Source organism: Simochromis diagramma, unplaced genomic scaffold (genome assembly GCF_900408965.1).
Source record: "Simochromis diagramma unplaced genomic scaffold, fSimDia1.1 OVJJ01000705.1, whole genome shotgun sequence".
NCBI lineage: Eukaryota > Metazoa > Chordata > Actinopteri > Cichliformes > Cichlidae > Simochromis > Simochromis diagramma.
Genome location: NW_024387448.1, coordinates 3,037,794 through 3,058,660, shown reverse-complemented (window position 1 = coordinate 3,058,660; position 20,867 = coordinate 3,037,794). Strand labels below are relative to the sequence as shown.

The 20,867-nt window shown below is 40.9% G+C and overlaps 1 protein-coding gene and 1 long non-coding RNA gene across 3 annotated transcripts in view; one reads left to right on the top strand and one right to left on the bottom strand.

Annotated features, from left to right (window-relative positions):
* Positions 1 to 20,028, bottom strand: part of LOC120722630 — a 32,473-nt gene extending 12,445 nt beyond the window's left edge. The window contains exon 1 of one of the 2 annotated variants that reach the window (XR_005693555.1): positions 19,317 to 20,028. This is a non-coding gene — a long non-coding RNA (uncharacterized LOC120722630). Of the gene's footprint in view, positions 1 to 3,178; positions 8,764 to 19,316 lie in introns of those variants that run through there. The other variant, XR_005693554.1, reaches the window with a different exon arrangement.
* Positions 8,887 to 14,305, top strand: LOC120722629 (keratin, type II cytoskeletal 8-like). Its single transcript, XM_040013679.1, has 8 exons — positions 8,887 to 9,395; positions 11,016 to 11,224; positions 11,859 to 11,919; positions 12,207 to 12,302; positions 12,604 to 12,768; positions 12,858 to 12,983; positions 13,068 to 13,332; positions 13,445 to 14,305. The coding sequence occupies exons 1-8, from the start codon at positions 9,003 to 9,005 to the stop codon at positions 13,696 to 13,698; spliced, it is 1,569 nt and encodes a 522-aa protein (XP_039869613.1). The 5' UTR covers positions 8,887 to 9,002; the 3' UTR covers positions 13,699 to 14,305.
* Positions 20,029 to 20,867: the final 839 nt, after the last annotated feature.

The window sequence follows — 20,867 nt, the reverse complement described above, 5'->3', positions numbered from 1 at the left end:
GCGACTGTGTGACAATTTCAAACTTAGCTTAAAATATAGATAAATAAAAAACGGATTAACAAAAAGGTCCTATGAAAAGGTAATAATACCAAGTTGCATAACACTTAGCTATCCTTCCTTTATACTGTTTCCATCATATAGACAGACCACGTGCCCACACTCTTACCCTCAGAGAATGAGGTTTACAGCTTTGACTGAAGCCTGCTCGCTACTCTTGACTGTTACAAAAGACAGATCATTCATTGGCTTTAATCACTGAAAATCTTCATGTCTGACTTACAAATCTGTCCATTCCATGTGAGTAACTGAAACCACACAAGTAAAAACAAGGGAGACTATTGTAAGCAGCACTATGATTGGAAACAGATTTATCACAAGCAGTTTTGGCTACTTACACTTAGTTTGAAAAAAAAAAAAAAAAAAACCCCGAGGGATTCTTAATTGGCTCCTTGCAAAAAAAAAAAAGAATGAAAGAAAGAAAAGAAAAGAAAAGAAAAAAGCATCCATAGACTTCCGTTTCCATTTTGCAGCCCTGTCAAAGTTTATTTATTTTTGCATTGTTCCACAGTCTGTGGGGACTGTTTGGGTTTATCTCTCAGTTTCGATTTTTCTAAAAAAAAAAAGAAGAAGCAGGGAACAGTCAGGCTTAAGGAATGACCCTCGGTACATTAGCATGAGGTCTACGTGAATGAGTCCAGTCACTTGACAGGAACACGGGAGACTGCAACTGTCTGTGACACATGCTGCAGTTTCCGCAAATACCCAAGTTCCATACAGTGTGCAATTACACATTGTATGCTTCTGTGTATCTCCATACCCATGGCAACCACACTATTTCCATGGCAGTCACATATACATCTGACAAAGTCATCACTACGCTGTGGTAAACCCCGTTGCCATAGCGATTGTGGGTGTGGCGTTGGGTGGGGGTAAGGGTGGTGGGTGGGGCAATACAGAGATCACACGAGGACACACATCAGAGGAACATGTGGTCTGTGTGTGTGCAAGCGTGTGTGTGTGTGGATAGAAACAGCAGACAGATGCATATGCGACTGATATAAATAAGAGGAAAAGGTTTCTACACACACGCTGCAAATAAAATTAAGCCTTTGTTTTATAAATCAGGAAATTCTGCTGTTCAAAAAGGGAGGAAGAAGAGCGAAAGAGACAGAAACTCAAATAAGCCATCCAGTTTTCTGTGGGCACTAGTAAACTGGGCACAAGGCCACTGAGTTGAGTAGGACCAGGTTTTTCCATGGAACATGTTGGGTTTCTTACTTCTCTCCTCCCCTTCTCCTCCTCAGTTTTTCTGTCCAAGCTTTATTTAATTTGTTCAAACGGCTGTGAGAGAGTTATAAAAATAACACAGGAGTATGTTCTGCTGTGCAGTGAGGCACATCAGTAGTGTCTCAATAGATGTTTAAGCCTAAAAACTCAAGGGCTAGTATAAAGTTACTGAATTACCAACATGTATTTTCTTTGCCAGTAGGAATGTTCATATTTCATATCTGTAATAGAGCACTACACTTTCCCTGTAATCACAGTTGTGACTAATGGGGTTTTAACCAAGGCATGCAAACAACTGCAAACAGGAAAAAATGATGACTAAAAAAACCTACAGATGAACAAAATGATAAGAAAGAGATGCAAAAAGAAACTCAAGAGAGCTACAAAATGACACAAAATAACTACAAAGACAATGATTGACGACAAAAAGAAGCAGCTAACTTCAAAGAGGCTTAAAGCAGCTACAAAGACACAAAAACTGACTACGTGCACAAAATGACAATAATGATATACAACCAATGTCAAAGAAACTCAGAATTCTTTTTTTAAAACTAGTTATGTTATTACACTGTAATACTGCATGATGCCAAATATGGCCCAAAAACATATCACTTAATCTGTTTCTTAAACCTGTTTTGTTTGTTTGCTTATTGGATAGTAAAAAAGAAGGCAATCTATCGTATCTCCGTTTGTATGCTATTTTTGTGTTAGTACTGTTTATACACTATTTTGACTATCCACCATATCCAAATCTGGACAGACCTGCTGGTGCACTGGACAGGGTGTGTGTGTGTGTGTGTGTGTGTGTGTGTGTGTGTGTGTGTGTGTGTGTGTGTGTGTGTGTGTGTGTGTGTGTGTGTGTGGTGGAGGGCTTAGTTTTAATTCTGGTTAAATTTTCACTGTGCATCTAATTGAAGAAGAATTTAAGAGTCAGCCTGTTTTCAGCTTTCAACAGGTGTTAGTGATTACCTGCCTGAGCGTTACCCTGGTAACTACCGAGTTGTCATGCAGGAATCACAAGCAGAACTCGGAATCCAAACTCGTGTTTGAGAAGGAATGACTGGCACGCTTGAAATAATAGGTCAAAGCCTGGTATGGAGGATGATTCTGGGGCTGTAGAAGGATTTACTGTGAGGGAGCAGAGCAGTGCTTCTACTGCACCTGTATACACTGAAAGCTACAGCACTAACCTGTTTCACTCTGGCTAACTACACAACAGATGTAGCTTGTCGTAGGCTACATGCACCTACTGCTGCCAGTCCCTCGTTCCTTCTCCCATTTTAATATCAACCCAAAAGGGGAGAATAACAAACAGAATGGGCAAAATCCTAATCCCAGTTATCTATTGTTATAGTTGCTCACTATTTTAGTTTTTTCTAGTCCTTCCATGACCTAAAGGCCCTGATCACCATCTGAGTTTCAAATTTCATTAAAAAAAAAAATCAGCAGTGCATAAAGAACGTATTGTGTCTGATGGGACTCTTTCATGTTGTATTTACATGCTCCCCACTCATTCAGCTTTTTCACACCTGTTAGACAGGGTATTTATCAATGATATTTGGCTTGCTCCAACCTCTAACCAGCAGTAGGTGTGGTTTTTGTTCCTATTTGCGTTTGGCACACAACGCAGCACGCTTATGCCTTTATGCCTATGTGTGGCAAATAAATTATTTTGTGTTGCAACTGCACTGTGAATGACAAAGATTAATGGACCTCTTTAAGAGGTCGTTTGATTGGGGATAGCATAACTCCACATTGCTTCAGACTTAACTATTCAACTAAAATTGGTGCAAAATTAACCCTAATTTCCCTCGGGATTAATAAAGTATTCTGATTCTGATTCTGATTAACATTAACATCAACATTAATCACTTTAATCAAGGTGACATACTGGATTATGAGGGAACTGCAGCTTTGTTGGTAATGTAGCTCATCCTCATATCAGAAGATTGGAGGTTCAATCATCCTTCCATCCATTCTCTTCGTGTTATCCACTGATCTGGTACTTGACGACAGGGGGAATAAAAAAAAAAGAACCAAGCTCAGGAAGGGGCAAATCCCCAACTCCTCCACACTGAGGTATACGATTTCATAGCTACGAATCAATCTACATTTGTGCATTTTACCATGTGCACCAGTTCTACCATGCACAAATGAGTCTGAATCCTGAGCATGTATCAATATTTAAAACTTTGGTCATATTCTGAAACAAACAAATGGCAGAAGAGGACAACTTTAACATTTAAATCTTGTACTAACTGGTTGCTTTCTAATGAAGGATTAGCATTACATGCACATTACAAACTACATAGCATGCATGCTTGTTGCCATTACATTACTGTGAAGAAAACTGCATGTGTTGACACTTTTTCCAAGAAAAATGACTCTGACAAGTTTTTGCCAAAGTCAGGATTTGTGGGTTAGAGTTAGCGTTATATCTATTATTACAAGTTATAACATGGAAAACACTGGTTTAATTGTGCAACAGATTATTGTGTGAAGGTTTGCAGTATGTCCTAGAGTCCTGACACTTTATATTGTGGTTCACCTAAGTAGAACTGAAACATTGTTAATATTGTTACATTGGTGGTTTCCCTGCCTGACCCTCAGACTCTCTTGATCTGCAACCTTTGATGAGTCTGTGCACTTTGTCACTAGTTTCTTACTGTGCATACCTATCAAATCGGTCTGCAAACACTGGTTAAAACATACAGCTGACATACTTAAACATTTATTGCTTAGCAGGCTTGTGCTGCAAACTTCAGAGGCCCCTTTCTTTAGTTGTGTTAAGACCCCCCCACCCCCGACTTTTCCAGAGGGAACTCAAGTGAAACAAACAGGTTTGTGCAGTCTGACAGGAAGGGTCCTGTTTAACAATTTATGGTATAGAAGGTTCAATTGGAAAACAATGTTCCCTGAAAACACAAAGGGTGGTTCAAAGTGCAGGGCGAGTGCAGGGTATCCTGTCAGGAAGGACTGGTGTGCATTAAGAGTGAAGACAAATCCTCCAGTTAAAATTCTGAAAAAGCCAAAAATCCAAAACCCAAAAGAGTTACACAGTTGTTAAATTTGACTTTTAATGCTTTTAGTGGTGTAACTGTACTTAATGCATTTCGGTGACAAGTCACAAGTTCACCCTGTAATTTCTCCATCTTTTAAGATCTTGCAGGATGAGTAAGTTTCTCCTCCACCCTGTGTGTCCTTTAAGGTCAAGAGGCACATAGGGGCGAGTGTTACACCCATCAACATGACAGACTCTGTACCTGCCCACACACGCCCACACACCAAAGTAGCTTGTGACACACTTAGACACACCTTGTGACAGCTGTGGGTTGATGTGACAGCAACAGGTCATTTGATATGTTGTAAGTGTTGGTGTGAAGGTCCACCTCTCTGTGTTCTCATTCATCCCGGTGAATGCCTTAGTCCCAGTCAAACCAGAAAATCAGCTGCCTCAAAGGCATGTGATTAGCTGGCAGACACACGGTCAGTCTCAGGTTGTTGATGTTTTTATGACAGATGGTGAAAAAAACGGTGAAAGCATCATTACATTTGGCTTAGGTGGACGGTGTGAATGACAGGCGTAGACTGAAACCACCTTTTCGTTAAGTAAATAAAACTCAAAATCAGATAAACGTGTTGCAATTACAGTGCTTTACCAATATGAGAAGAGAAGGAAGCCTTATGATTACCCTCTGTGTGAGGTTTTATTGCAAACAGGTATCTACTGATGCTGACATTCTGTGCCTTTGTCTCATTTATCTCAGTGGAAGACTACACAAATGTCAGCTGGACTGATCAAAGCGGAAATAGAAGAATCCTCTTTGTTTCAGGTGTCATGTGATTGAAGAAAGAGCAGTGCTAAAATCAGCCCACTCTAATGAAGAGGACACTGATCAAATTATAGCTACTCAAAGGGAGTAGGAGTGAAACTGAGGAGCAGTTTTAAAGTGATTACAGGAAAGCTGTAAACATCATTTTTACAAAGAAAGTTTTTTTTGATTTTTGGACCAGATTCCATTAAATGTAACATTTTACACGGTCCTTATGTAACAATCTCACATGGAAAAGTAATCCACTTATATTTAAAGTCAGTATTTTGGGTGTAAATACGTTTTTGAGTGTGGACAGAACATGAAGACTGATCCCTTTCAGTTGATCTGAAACAGTTTAGTATCTCATCAAAAAGATAATAAAGATGCATGTAAAAGCATCATTTAATATGCACCATGTATCGGGAATGTGCTTTAACAAAACTTTAAGTATCCTTCATGAATAACTTTACTTATTAGCCAGTTTTTATAAGAATGCTAACAGCTATCAAACCATTAAATTGTCCCTGTTATATTTATTGATTTGTCTTAGTGTCAGTGCGTGCAATTTTACATTTTTTTACCTTTTAACAAACAAATAAATGCCTACAACATCACCATGTGTTATACAGGAATCCTTCCTCATGCCATGCATGATTTTTATTAAATGATGGTATGCTAATCAATTTAACACCAAAATACATAAGGAAAACATCACGTGGGCAGGTGTATAATGTTAAGAATATTTGCTGTAGAAAAACTCAATAACTGTCGACACCCTAGTTCTTTTAGTCAAGGTTTCCCACAAAACGTTTGGTGGTTAAAACTGGAAAATTTAAATAAAATCAAACCTCTGATGCTGAAAAAGCTTTGGAAGAAGGCAGGTGTTTGTCAGCCTGCAGCAACACAGAATGATGTGATTGTGAATGACCCCACTCAGTCACTTATAGTGAAAATTGTACCAACTTGATACAGTTTTCTTATACTGCTGTTTGATTTTGTTGTTGTATTTAGTCACATGGAACCACTGAAAACGAGGATTTTCCTTCTGTCGGTTTTCCAGTGTTTTAAATAAATAAAATGATTCGAGTCATACGGCATCCCAACAAAGTTTCATAATTCATGTTGGAATTTACTGAAATTCAATTTACTTCCAGACGGTCTGAGAGAAAACTGTGACTCACTCCTGTTGATTAAATCGACATCCTACATGATTCATAATCTGCTGATACTATATGAGAACTATGATTTCACTGCTGTCATATGACGTACACAGAGCCCAACAGGAGTTCCCTCTTTAGTTTGTATTTGTCGCTTAACAGATTCACCAGCGTGACAACCACAGCAACTCACAATACCATGGCAACATTGCCACATAGCACTTCAGTCCCTATGTGCTTTGCAACTTGGTAGAGCTCTTCAGCTGGCATCGATTTGGCATTTCAAAGATGGTGATGGGACCGCTGTGTTTTATTTCTGCATGTTTCCATGACAGTTATGAGGCCAAGAGGCACTGGCGGGAAAAAAGAAGGCTACAGAAAATGGAGGAGAGAGGGTATGGTAGAGAGGGTTGAATCGGTAATGCCAAGACTCATGACTCATTGTGGCGAGGCACTGAAGGAGGAAATGAATGAGGGAGGAGAAGAACACAGGGCGGGTATTGGTGGAAAGACTTTTGACACAACATCCTGTCCTGTAGTCTGGTAAAAACATGAAGTTACTGTACTCGCATTTACACAAACTCCCTCAGGTATCAGCTGTGAATTTGGGAACATGTTTAGAGAGAACAACAATGCATCACAACTGTTTAGCTGAGAAGCGTGCACATCATTTAAACAACTGCTAATGTATAACAGCACAGTGTACATATGCATGAATAAACTGTCAAGCACTTGTGTTTATTGTTTTTTAAAAGCCTCAGGCTTAGTGGCGTTAACCTGACATATTTCTTGGTGGACCGTATCAAAAGCCTGCTGGTTTGTGCAGTTCACCTGGTTTGCAGATGAAAGTACACAGACCTGTACATGTGATGTGCTAAGGCACAGACTGGGGTTTGCATACAGGTTCCCTGTAGCTGCAGAGAATCTTGAGCCCCGATGAAAATATTAGAACTCTTTCACTCTTGTTTAAAACAAGGTTGGATTTTCAAAAAATTAAATTGTCCTGTCTGGTTATGAACTATCTCTATTCGTTTTATTCATAAACTAGCAATAAACTCCGAGGTGCTTTATTTTGTAAGATAAAGAGGCTACAATGTTAAAGGGAAAACCCTGACAATCAGTCATTTACCACAACCAGCTAGGGGACAAGGACAAACCATAAATAAATACAAACTAAGACACATCAAAGTGACTAATCCATTAACCTACACTTTGTTTTTTGTTTTTTTATAAATCACAGTAAGAGCATGAAACCAATTTTTCTGGACTCTGATGGTGAAGTCTGCAGCAGTAGTTATTCAAGAAGCCAGCCTTCCACTATTAATAATACAGAAGCTAAGTTTTTCTCTATTGCTCTGGATATCGTCATAAAAATGTTACTATATTTAAAGTATGCTTTTAAACAATGTATAGTTTCACAAACTTGATTGAAGTGGGCCAGCTGAGCGAAATCGACAAACGGCAGTCAATTACCTTAGCTTGACAAAAGGCCAGGCTAGCCTGTTAGCATGTACGCTAGATTTCTGTACAAATTAAAATAAATATCAAAAAAGAAAACATTTCCTATTGAAACTAATAAGAGACACTTTATAAATGGTTAATCACTGGCCTGTTAGTTAATATTTTACTAATAATTTATAGGTTATTTAACAGAGTAAGAATAACTTTCAGTTGTATAAGGAATGCAAGCTAAGATATCACTAACCGGCTGCTGGCTGTTGCTGGCTAGGTTAAGCGTGGGATCAGTGTAAATCTTTGCTGCTAACTCAAAGTAAGAAAATAAAAAGTTCTAACTCCTACAAGGCTGAATAAAAGATGGCAAAACTGCAGGAAGCTAACATTTAAAAAGTTAATTCGTACACAAGTTTTAAACTGCATCCACAACAACTTGTAGTCCAACCTGTTATTTGAATATATGATACTGCAAATTTGCAGTGTTCTGCTGAAATGTGTTTTGGACAGACATCAGAAAGATCTGTACACAGACTTGGTGGAACTGAATGATCTGTGATGATGTGTTATTTGTGTTGAAGTCACAGAAAGGAGGGTGAAGGAATTCCTTGCAGAATAGACATCCCAGTGCATCCCAGTCTACATTCCATATTCATTGTTTGTTTCATTAAGATGACACCTCCCTTCTTACACATACCAGTTCACAAATGCCTTATCAATGAATTATAACAGATCATTTTTTGTTGTACAGATGTAACTCACGTACATGTGCGAGAACTGCTGAGCTGCTTATCAACCACCCACTCAGGCACCAGCCCCCACACGCTAATGCTGCAGTTTTTGTCATACAAAGCTTCAGCTGGAATACAATCATTATAACTACAAAGCATTTTATTTGTAGTGTGCTTGAATACTTTTACTAGGAAAGAGACAGACTGAGGAGAGAAATATCTCCACATTCCTCAAAAAGAAAAGTTTTTTCTTACAACCCAGAGAAGCCTGTAGAAAGGGCAGGTAATGGTTTTGAATGACTGGACCGTGTGTCATAGAAGTGTAAAGTTACAGCCCAGCCCTCCCTGTCATAGACTTGCAGCCAATGGCATCTAAAGCCTGAAGTCACTGAAGTCCCCTCCCACTGGGGAAGGCTTTAAAACTCTTCAGTAGATTCTCGTCTTTCTATCCACTCTGGTCTCTCCCGACTGCTGGCCTGCCTGACTGCCTGCCTTATTTACCGAGCCACTTGGTCTGACCTACCCAGACTTTTTTCATCCAAAAGAAAAACTACTTCACAATGTCTTACAGGATGAACACGATGAGTTACAAGAGCTCTTCTGCTCCAAGGAACTTCAGCAGCAGTTCCTATGCTGGATCGGGTATTTCTGCCAGCAAGAGGTACTCTGCCAGGAGTTCCTATGGTGCCCCTAGTCAGTTTGTGGGTGGTGGCATCACCAGGTCCTCTGCCTACAGCGTGAGCTCAGGCATGGGTGGCTCAGGAGCAATGGGCATGGGTTTGGGCTATGGTGGTAGTTTGGGTGGTGGCCAGACCATCACTGCTGTGACTGTGAACAAGAGCCTTCTGGCCCCCCTGAACCTGGAGATTGACCCCAACATCCAAGTTGTCCGCACCCAGGAGAAGGAGCAGATCAAGACCCTCAACAACCGCTTTGCTTCCTTCATTGACAAGGTAAGAGTTTGTAGTAGTGGTCAGATGAGTGTAGCTCAAAGTTTCAGGCTGTTTTAGTCTTCTCAAGCAGGAGCTACTTTGGTTGCACTGAAAGCTGAAAGCTTGGGCAAAGTGTGCTAAAAACAAAGAATGCTGTATTGTATGTATTTCAGAGCTGTTACACTGTTATGCAACATTTGAGAGGGAGACCCATATGTTCGCCACATGTTCTGTAATGCTGATTTCCTCACTTTTGCTGCATGGGGAAATTTGATTTATTCCTCTCTTTGCTTCCCTCCCACAAATGCTGCAAAAGGCAACTCGGGGTTAGGCTCTCATATCTTTTGGCTCTGGCTGCCCTTTTATAGTGATGAAAAACAGGCGTGTAGAATGAGAAACGAAGACAAAGAGAGAGAGAGAGGAGAGAAGAAAAAAGTTCAGGGTGTGTCAGGGCAGAGCTCAGGGCTTGTGATACGAGTTACCTTGGGAATGGTCCCTCCCTTTGCTTGGGGTGTGGCTCTCCCTGCTGGCCCCCACCCCTGCCAAATACACGCATACAGTCAGTACTGAGTGCTGTTGTTACCTTTGTGACAATGGCGTCTTTCACAGTGACACACTGTATAAAGAATGCCCACCGGGTGTATCAGCACATGAAGTTTTTATCTTTCTAATCAGCAGTGAAGTACATAAAAGTTTGTGTGACACTCAGTAGAGTATTTGTCCTCTGAGCTCTCAGGAGTGGGTTAATATTTAAAAAGGCCAGTTGGTTTCATGTTCTCGCCAGTGCCAGCTGACTGGCTACATATCGACTCTGTTACTTCCAGAGCAATGATTAAGGAAGCTAGAGTGCATTTTGCATGCTTTGATACCGAGCAAACAAACTTCCGCCCACATGTCTTTTATTTCGTGTGCTGTATTTGGAGCCACTTCTGTTATCTGATTTCTCTCCAGCTCTAATGAAGACAACGGGAGGCAGTTAGGCCTCAGCTTTAGAGTGCACTGTCTCATGGTCCAAGGTCCAATGAGTCACATATCTGCTTTCACTGTTTCTCTTTTTAGTATGCAAGTATGCAAACCACACAGCTCTTCACTTTGCCCCATCTAGCTTCATATTCTCTCCGTTCAGCACATCCATATTACGCGGTTAAATATTGACCTTTCTTCGTCTGCCTGCCGACAAAACTCAGCTTCGCCCCTTTTTTTATTTGTCGCACAAAAACAGGAAGACATGCGGGAGAATGGTCAGCTAAAGCTGTTCCTCCATCACTGCTTTTTTCCAACCCCCTACCTCCTGTCAGGATGCGAGCATGTCATGCACACCTTCCTTTGGAAAAACACAACAGCCAGTCTGGCAGCAGAGCAGCTTACAAAACATAGACAAGAACAACAAAGACAATAGGTGGCAAATGGCGAGGTTGATGGCCATGTTGATGGTAACTGAATCCTTAGATAAAGCTATTCTATTACATCAGGGTCCCATCGACCGCACTCTCATACTTTACAAGGAAGTTTCATAATAACTCACATGTCTAACAACAAGCAAAAATGTGAAAATTACTGCTTGCTTATATTCATCCATAGATGACTGTACACAGTCAGATGCATAACCCTGTCTTTTCTGCCTCCTTCTGTGAACCTCAGGTCCGCTTCCTGGAGCAGCAGAACAAAATGTTGGAGACCAAGTGGAGCCTGCTGCAGGGACAGACCACCACCCGCTCCAACATCGACGCCATGTTCGAGGCTTACATCGCCAACCTTCGCAGACAGCTGGACAGCCTGGGCAACGACAAGATGAAGCTGGAGGCTGACCTGCACAACATGCAGGGCCTGGTGGAAGACTTCAAGAACAAGTGAGTGTGGAGGGAGGGGGTCAGTGAGGGCAAAGAATGAGCCACTTCAGTCCTGCAGTTCTGATACGTATGTTTTATGTAGGATTCATCTGTTTCCATTCAACTAATATGTGCACAAAAGAAGCCTTACATTTGAGTGAGCTGTACAGACTACTCCCTACATCTGTCCGTTGTGTTGCGTCACACTTACTCGAGGGAATTACAACACTCAGGAAGCATGTTCCAAACACCCATTACATTACGTATGAGTGGAGGTAAAGCTCATGGCTCGTGAGTTGGCTGTCAGCAGACCTGTCTATAGCATTTACACAAGAGGGAAACAAGCTTGATTGTGTCCATGCTGGCGTGCACATATCTCCATCAGAGGACAGCAGTGCTGCATGCGCTCTTTAGTTGTCTGCAGACAAATGGGGCACATCAGCTGAGGGGTTCCCAAGGGAGAAATATCAGCAACACCTCTTGGCCCAGAGTCAACAAACACTGTGTGAGGCAAATGTCCCAAAGGAGTTCACCAATCAGTTATGGTCGTCTTGCACCACCTAGTGTTACTTTAGTTTAAAAACACTGAAATACAATGAGTTATTTCTGGATTTTCAAAATGGCCTCATAAATACTATTGTCTTTATCCTTTCAGGTATGAAGACGAGATCAACAAGCGCACAGAGTGTGAGAATGACTTTGTCCTGATCAAGAAGGTCAGCACTGTTTTTTTCTTACAGCATCATAACATCTGCTGGGCCGGGGGGGGGGGGGGGGGGGGGTGTCAACTGTTGTTTGAGCCACAGAAATTCAGAAACTAGGATATGTTACATGTCAAATGAAGTCTCATATAGTCTTTCTGTTAAAAGCTTTACTATTTGGGTGTTCTATAAAAAAAGACTCTAACCCTAGGTGGGTTGGAGTCGATGTTAAGAAGGTACAACTTTTCTTAAATTAGCCTCGTGTTCTAACAAAAGTTTTGCTTTTCTTTTCTTTCTTCCAGGATGTCGATGAGGCCTACATGAATAAGGTTGAGCTGGAGGCTAAGCTGGAGAGTTTGACAGATGAGATTAACTTCCTCAGGTCGATCTATGAGGAGGTACGGCACAAAATCAGCGTGACTGCATTGTTTTTTTCCCTGCTTCCCTTTTGGCTTCAAAACCTCCAACCACTAAACCACTTGCTGCTTTCATCAGCATTTATCTTCCCTGTCATGGCATTCTTATGATGTTTGTGGTATCCTTTTGGAATATGTTTTGCCTTTGCAGCAATCTTGATTTTTTTCATCTTTTTAGCATATTTCCTTACAGCACCTCTTTGAGTGTGTTAGTTTTAAGCGTTTCATCCTGGGGTTTACATGACTAATCTTTCACCTCTTCTTCTCTTTCCTTTTTGACTAGGAACTGCGTGAGCTCCAGAGCCAGATCAAGGACACATCAGTCATCGTGGAGATGGACAACAGCCGCAACCTGGACATGGATGCCATTGTTGCAGAGGTTAAGGCACAGTATGAGGATATTGCCAACCGTACCCGTGCTGAGGCAGAGACATGGTATAAGACCAAGGTAACAGACGATTCCTATTACGTTTATCAGGTCGTTCTCATTAGAGACTTTCGGGTTTGTAATATTTTGCTTTATTAATGTTCATTTAGTATGAGGAGATGCAGACATCCGCCAACAGATATGGAGATGACTTGAGGTCTACAAAGACAGAGATCGCAGACCTTAACCGCATGATCCAGAGACTACAGTCAGAGATTGACGCCGTCAAGGGACAGGTATTTTCAGCCACCACACTTAGCCTAGTCAATTTCTGCCAGTTGTTTGGACAAAGTCTTATTCCGTTATCAATCATCTGTTAGCGTGCCAACCTGGAGGCCCAGATTGCTGAGGCAGAGGAGCGTGGCGAGCTGGCTGTGAAGGACGCCAAGGCCCGCATCAAGGACCTGGAAGATGCCCTGCAGAGAGCTAAACAGGACATGGCCCGCCAGATTAGAGAATACCAGGACCTAATGAACGTCAAGCTGGCTTTGGACATTGAGATCGCCACGTACAGAAAACTCCTGGAGGGAGAAGAGGACAGATTGGCAAACGGCATCAAGGCTATCAACATCTCCCAGCAGAGCAGTAAGTTCCCTTCAGTGACATCCTGCAGCACTTGTAGTTTGGATTCTCTTGTAGTTTTCAGGTTTAACAGATTAATTGAACATTTGTAAGTTAAAGTATTGTCTCTCAACAGCAAGCTACAGTGGATTCCCCATGGACAGCATGAAGAGCAGCTACTCGAGCACCTACTCCAGCGGTTTCAGTGGCGGATACGGTAGTGGATACGGTAGTGGATACGGTGGTGGATACAGTAGTGGTGGCTTCAGCAGCAGCAGCGGCAGTGCCGGTGGATACAGCACCCAGACTAAGAAGAATGTTGTGATCAAGATGATTGAGACCAAGGATGGCAAAGTGGTGTCTGAGTCCTCCGAAGTCATTGAGGATTGAGCGGTCTAGTCTAGAGGTGTAGCTGCCTGTCTGCTATGATCTTCTCTGCCTCTATGGTAGTTATATAGTCACAGTTTACCCCCAACCCAATAAACAAGTCTGAAACAAAAGCTTGCCAGCCACTCTTCAGAGCCTTTACATGTTCTTAACAAAGCAATAAATGATTGTAACACTACCAAAGATTTGAAAGGGACCAAAGGATTTTGTTTTGTATGTCTGTTTTCTGACAGTTTGTACTAAAAATAGTTGTTTGTTTAAAAAAGTCCGATAAAACCTGGGCCTACTTCAGCTAGGAATAAAACACAGATGTGTCACGCTCCCTTGAAATCTATGCAACTGCTGTTCCATGCTTAAAGTGCCTTTGCAGTGCATCAAATAGACAGTGGTGTTGTCAGAGGAATGTGAATGTACTGACACAGTGCTCCAGTGTTCATGGTCAAAAAATGTCGTAAAATTGCCTGCTACAGTAGGTAGTGCATGTGTCTCTGTGCGTGCCCTGTAACTGAAACTGTTTGACCCCTTAGGAGGCTGCCCACACCAACCTGTTGTCCTGAGGTGCTGTTTTTGCTACCAATCCAAATAAAAATGTGTTTACTGAAGGTAAAAAGGTGTTTCTTTGTTTTTTAAATAAATAGTGGTCCAGACTGAAAACTAGAAGGAATAGTAGTGATAGTAGAGTCTAAACAGTCTCCCTTGTTTCACTGCCCAACAAGTCACAGTAGATTGTTGCCCCTCCATGAGCCAGAGGTTCATCCTTCCCTTTCTTGCCAGGGACTTGTTCACAGGGGTCGTTGGATTATCGGGTTTTTTTGTATTATTGTGAGGTCTGTACCTTCATCACATCTCACACACCTCATATTCATCAATCAATCAATACCATCCAAATACAGCACTTCACGTCCAGATTAGAGGCTTAGATGTGGGCCTTAGAGATTCCAAAAGAAGATGCAGAGCCTCACATGAATAAACTGGGACAGTAATTACATTTTTTTTTAAATGTAAGTGCACACTTATGTGGCTTTACTATCATATTGTAACATAGAGTATGCATCATCCTGTCTTTATGTGGTCACAATTGCTTAAAATAGTAAAAATATTTTTTAGGGAAAAAGAATAAAGGTAAGGGTCAAACAAAAACACATAGTATGCATACACATATATGCACAGTTTCTGACTGGAGCTAATATAACACTGCAGATTTATAAATACTTCAGTTACTAAACAGAATACAGTATTTACTAAAAAGCTTTACACAGAACTTTTACTGTGTATAAAAATTGTCTTTGTTGAGCATGGCTAAGCTACAAAGCGTCTGGCCCTTTTTTAGTTGCTTGAAGACGTTTCACTTCTCATCTGAGAAGCTTCTTCAGTTCTAAGGTCAAATGGTCCCAGATTTAAGCCCCATGGGAGCATCCCCCAAGAGGGACATGGGCTCCGTATTGATGCTCTACCTTGTCCTTGACATTGGCGCCCTCAAAAGAGTGACCTTTGTCCTTTAGATGCAAATGGACAGCCGAGTCTTGTCCCTTCGAGGTGGCTCTATGTTGCGCTCTTCTATGTGGTCTCTCTCTCATATGTATATAGTGCTACAGAACTGTGCAGTTCAAAATGTACAAAATGAATATGTATTATTTATGTAAATAAAAAAAGACTATGAATATCCTTGGAGTAATTTAAAAGGATCTGTATAGTTGTTTTTATTGAACTTTTAAATACTAATAGTGAATGAAGAAACATAAATAGTATTTATAATAATAGTTTAAATCCAAAAAGTAAGTAGAGATATAGTGTAGTTTACCCAGAATCATAATCATATAACTAAGAATAAGAACTATTTCAGTACTACAGTATACAGTATAGTATCTTCAGTACTTAAGATACTGTAATAAATCTCTTACAAAGTAGCCATTTTGAGATGTAATACAAGGGAAATAATAATTGCACTAATTATGGCTCTACACAGTACCTTCAGTTTCCCCAAAAACATTAACTGCACACAGAAGAATATATTGACTTTTTAAAAATTTTCACAAGGAATGTTTACTGGCCACTTTGTGGCAGTTTAACATGACTGTATTGCAGAAATAATATTGCATTGCAAGTTATTTAATTTAGTTCTAGATGGTTCTATATCTTGGATATGGATATGTTAGTAAGCCAGTTGATATGGGAAGAAAACTTGGACAACAGAAGACTGGAAAAAACATTGTCTCTGAAGAGTCTGGATTCCTGCTGCAGCATTCAAATAGTAGGGTCAGAATTCGGCATAAACAACACAAGAGCTGTTTTCAAATATCAATGATAGCTCTAGATAACATAAACAGTGACATTGAATGGAGCTAGAAAACTACAAATACATAGAATATCCAGGTGCATGATAATTTCTTAATTATCATGACTGTCATTTCCCCTTGGCTTCTCTCTGTTCTTTGTAACGTGGTTGCATACCAGATTAAAATAGCCAGCATCATTCCTGTGCTTAACAAAAAAACACTCCCTAGGGCCGATTGTCTTAAGCACAGCTTTAAAAAGCTGTTTCTCATTTGTTACTTGGACTGGTTAAAAGAAGAAGAACCAGTATCTTTGATAAATTCCAATCTGGCTACTGAAGAAACCACATGATTACTGAAACTACCCCTGATATGCTTAAATGGTAAGAGTACTGCTTGACTCCAGCCTTTCACACCACTGATCATGACATTCTTACTTACTGTATTTGACAAACATTTCAGAATTGATATTAATTGTATTGCCTCATTTGTGCCCCATGTATGTGGAGTCCCTTAGGGCTCAAAACCTGGTCAAATTCTGCTTTCTTTATAAGCACCAATCAGGAATAACATTATGATCACCTCCCTAATTTTGTGTTGGTCCCCATTTGTTTTACAAACAGGCCTGAGCCATCAAGGCATGGACTCGAATGGATCCATGAAATATGTGGCACCAAGTTGTTAGAAACACTTGGTGTTTCATCCTTATCTTGCTGATAGAGGCCACAGCCACCAAGGAATACTGTTTCCATGAAAGGATGTACATGGTCTGCAGTAACACTTAAGTAGGTGGTACGTGCCAAAGTAACATCCACATGGGTGGCAGGAACCATGATTTCCCAGCAGAACATAGTGACACTGGTCTTGTTTGGACCCAGTGTTGGTGCTTGCAGAAATGCTGACAGGGGTCATGTAGGCATGTGCAGCCTGACTGGTCTGCAGCTACAGTATGGAGTCCCATATGCAACAAACTGTGATGCCCTGTGTATCTTGACACGTTCTATCAGAATCAGAGATTTGAGCTACAGTAGCTCATCTGTTGAGGCCACATAAGCTACACACACACACACACACGCACACACACACACACACACACACGCACGCACACACACACACACACTCGCACACACACCTACACATACACACAGTGGGGCAAAAACATAATTTGAAAATAAATTCTTTAAAAATCAGACAATGTGATTTTCTGGATTTTTTTTTCCTCATTTTGTCTCTCAAAGTTGAGGTATAACTATGATGAAAATTACAAGCATAAGCGGGAGAACTTGCAATATTGATGGCTGACTAAATAGTTTTTTGTCTCACCTTATGTATTTGTAGTGACATTTGCCCTCAATATAAGTGAACCAGTGGTCTTTATTTTCTCCAATAGAGTACCAGAGCCTTAATGACTTGACGTCAAATTCCATTGAACCAACTCTAGTGACACCTGGTGGTCAATAATTTTTTTATTTTCATTTTTTGACTGGTTATATCCATAACCCTGTGTGCTACATTGTAACAGAAAAGAAAAAAAAAAGACTAATTGCCAACCTGGTGTACATCGCCTTTCACCTAGTTTTAGCTGGATCCCGAAATGGATACATGGACAAGAAGATGTAGGGGTCATTGCACTACACTCTGCTTTAATCCAGGACAAAAAACACATAACAAAAAAAAAAAAAAAAAAAAAAAAAAAAAAATTAAATGCCAGTTGACTTTTATACAGTGACCCTGAGAGGTCATACACATTGCAATTTAAGAATACACCAGCAAACAGTTTATGTGACCTCTCAGGGCCACCATAACTAATTTTTATGTACTTATTTGCATATGATTGCACAAGGCACAAATGTTCTAAAGAAACTAAAGAAAACATACAGTAAACAATCTCTAAATGATCTGTGTTGGACCTTGAGGAGTTTACTTCCACAGTCAATCAGCTCAAAATATTGGTCCATCATTCTAAATTCTGAAATCTCCCACAGAGAATAATCTAATCAATTATCTTCCAAAAATGTGTTATAGCTACATATCAAAGAACCTTATCTGCAGGTGTGTATTCACCGATGCCGATGAAATTTCTCCTTGTGGGACTAGTAAAGCAGCACGGTGGCACGGTGGTTAGCACTGTTGCCGCACAGCAAGAAGGTCCTGAGTTCAATTCCAACATCAGGCCGGGGTCTTTCTGTGTGGAGTTTGCACGTTCTCCCCGTGTTTGCGTGGGTTCTCTCCGGGTACTCTGGCTTCCTCCCACCGTCCAAAGACATGCAGCTTGTGGGGATAGGTTAATTGGATAATCCAAATTGCCACTAGGTGTGAATGTGCGAGTGAATGTGAGTGTGAATGGTTGTCTGTCCCTATGTGTTAGCCCTGCGACAGACTGGCGACCTGTCCAGGGTGTACCCTGCCTTTTGCCCTATGACAGCTGGGATAGGCTCCAGCGCCCCCCGCGACCCTGAAAAGGATACGCGGAAGCGAATGGATGGATGGGACTAATAAAGGTATCTTATCTTATCTTATCTAATGCTGCCACAAGACCTGACATATAGAACCATGGATGAGTGGGAGTGACTGGTTTGCTCTTCCTATAGAGCTTTTCTAGGCTTATGGAAAACTCAAAGTGCTCATTATTACAGATTGGGTGTTCAGCATCAGGCTTATAGAAACACTCCTGAGCCACAGACCTTACTCCCTTTTTTCCACAAGGTACCACCAGGGGGCAACGTCTCATCACTTATCTTGCCTGCAGGTCACTGAATACTTGAGGAGCAATGAGAGTTGATGCTGGGCGCACCCTGTGTATGTATTTACCGTATATACTGCATACCAGCAGTATATACGGCATACTGCTGGTATGCTGATCAGAACAAAGGAACTAGAATGTGGAACCAAAATGCGAAACATTACAGATCCTTCTTGTTCTGCTCTCCTGCACAGTATGTTCTCTTTAGAGTTAAATAATATCAAAATACAGTCCAAGCAAAAGCAGCTTAGTTGTGAAAACATTCCATAGTTGTGGAAAAAACAAAGTAGATTTTTCAAATGTGCCACCAAGCACGCTCATAATGCCAAATGCTATACAGTGAGTTTAGCATTAGTAAGTTACAATTACATTACAAGCTTTTACACCAAATGTGCCACACAAGAGATGCAACATAGATGTCAAACCATGCATGTTAAAGCTGCATGTCAGGCTTAAGCTGCATTTTGAGGTTATCTCTCTTTTGCTGTCCAGACTCAGAGAATGGAACAACAGTGAGACACAAATCTGTGTACATGCGTGTGTGTGTGCACGTGTAGGTGTGTGTGTGTGTGTGTGTGTGTGTGTGTGCGCGCGTGTTTGCTTACTTGACATAATGACTCACAACACAGGTAGCTGTCTCTCAGTGACCCTCTGCAGTCCTCATCCGCAGCTGAAACAGTGCACAAATGGAGCAGAAAAATAAGCTCAGCTCATGTCAGCAGCCTTGTAGTCTTACACATTTATTTGCACAATTATTGCACTTTAATGAAGAACATTCAGGAGGGTGGAGCAGTGATATCTATAATCTCAGCATGTAGCGACCTGAGATGCTGTCGATTTGGCACGTCAACATACGGAGGCAGTTTGCCTGTTAGCACGATTGCTCCGTTTTGTATGAGGATTACGTGACTTTTCCATTCCTAGCAATGATTTCAAGTTTCATTAAAAGTCAGTGCAGAAATGCAGATACATTTAGCTCAAAGTAATTCATTATTAGATATATACTTATTAGAAATCAACAGTTTACACACCTTTAAAAAAAGTGTGAATCAGATGCAACAGTTCCACCCTGAATGTGGTCACTGAGGCCATAAAGTCTGAATCATAATCATTTACGGGCATGCAAGGTGGCTAAGCAGGGAGGAGAAAGTGTTAGCCCTTTCTACTCCCTTTTTTGTTTAAAGTCTGAATCATGTCTCGTGTCTGCAGGTCTTTGAACATGTACAGATGTGTAGAGACTTAGTCTTGTCAAAAGATAACACTCATCCTTGTATGGGTGTAGAGGAGAAATGCATGACTGCTGGAATTTTGGAGCTGTGCCGTAGTTATCTCTGTACACACACACACACACACACACACATGCATACATATATATATATATATATATATATATATATATATATATATATATATATATATATATATATATATATATATATATATATACATATGCTCAATTACATGGGTGGGAACTACTGCGTTAGCTCAGTTAGCTCGTTACCGTGTTGGCCGTCCAGCCCCACGCACGGGGCGATCTGCGGTAGCTCGTTAACGGAGATTTGCCGTGTTGTGGCGTTAAGGTCATTTCAACGAGATTAACCTGAAAGCACTAGTGGGAACACAACGAATATGACTGCACATTTACGCCGACATCATCCTAGTGCAAAGACAAAAACAACAAGCATGCTACTAACTTTAGCCGAGTCATTTAGACAGCTGTTTAATATGCTGCTGAGAATATAGCCCAGAAGAAGCGGATAGTATAGCTTTAATTTTGGAAAGAGACATTTCTCTGTAATAAACTCTCTTTTCCAAAGATGAGTGATTCCTCAATCAGATACAGGGCTTGCAATATCGCTAGCCCGACGTCCTGGAGCTAGCGATTTTTTCAGTCGGGCTACCAAAATCTATCTCTTCCCTGCCCGTCGGGCTATTGTAGGAAGGAAAAATATATGTCAATGCTTTTGCATTCTTTCAGAAATGTAGCTGGGTAATTATGTCATTGGCATCGGTGAGCCACTGTCAATATGTGACATATTGAAGTCGCGTTTGAATTTGCGCTTGTTTTTTTGCTTTCACTTTGCAATCGTGCGAACTGTGTATAGAGAGCGACAGCACTGATTGGTGAGTGATGATAATTTGTGCACCAATTCCTC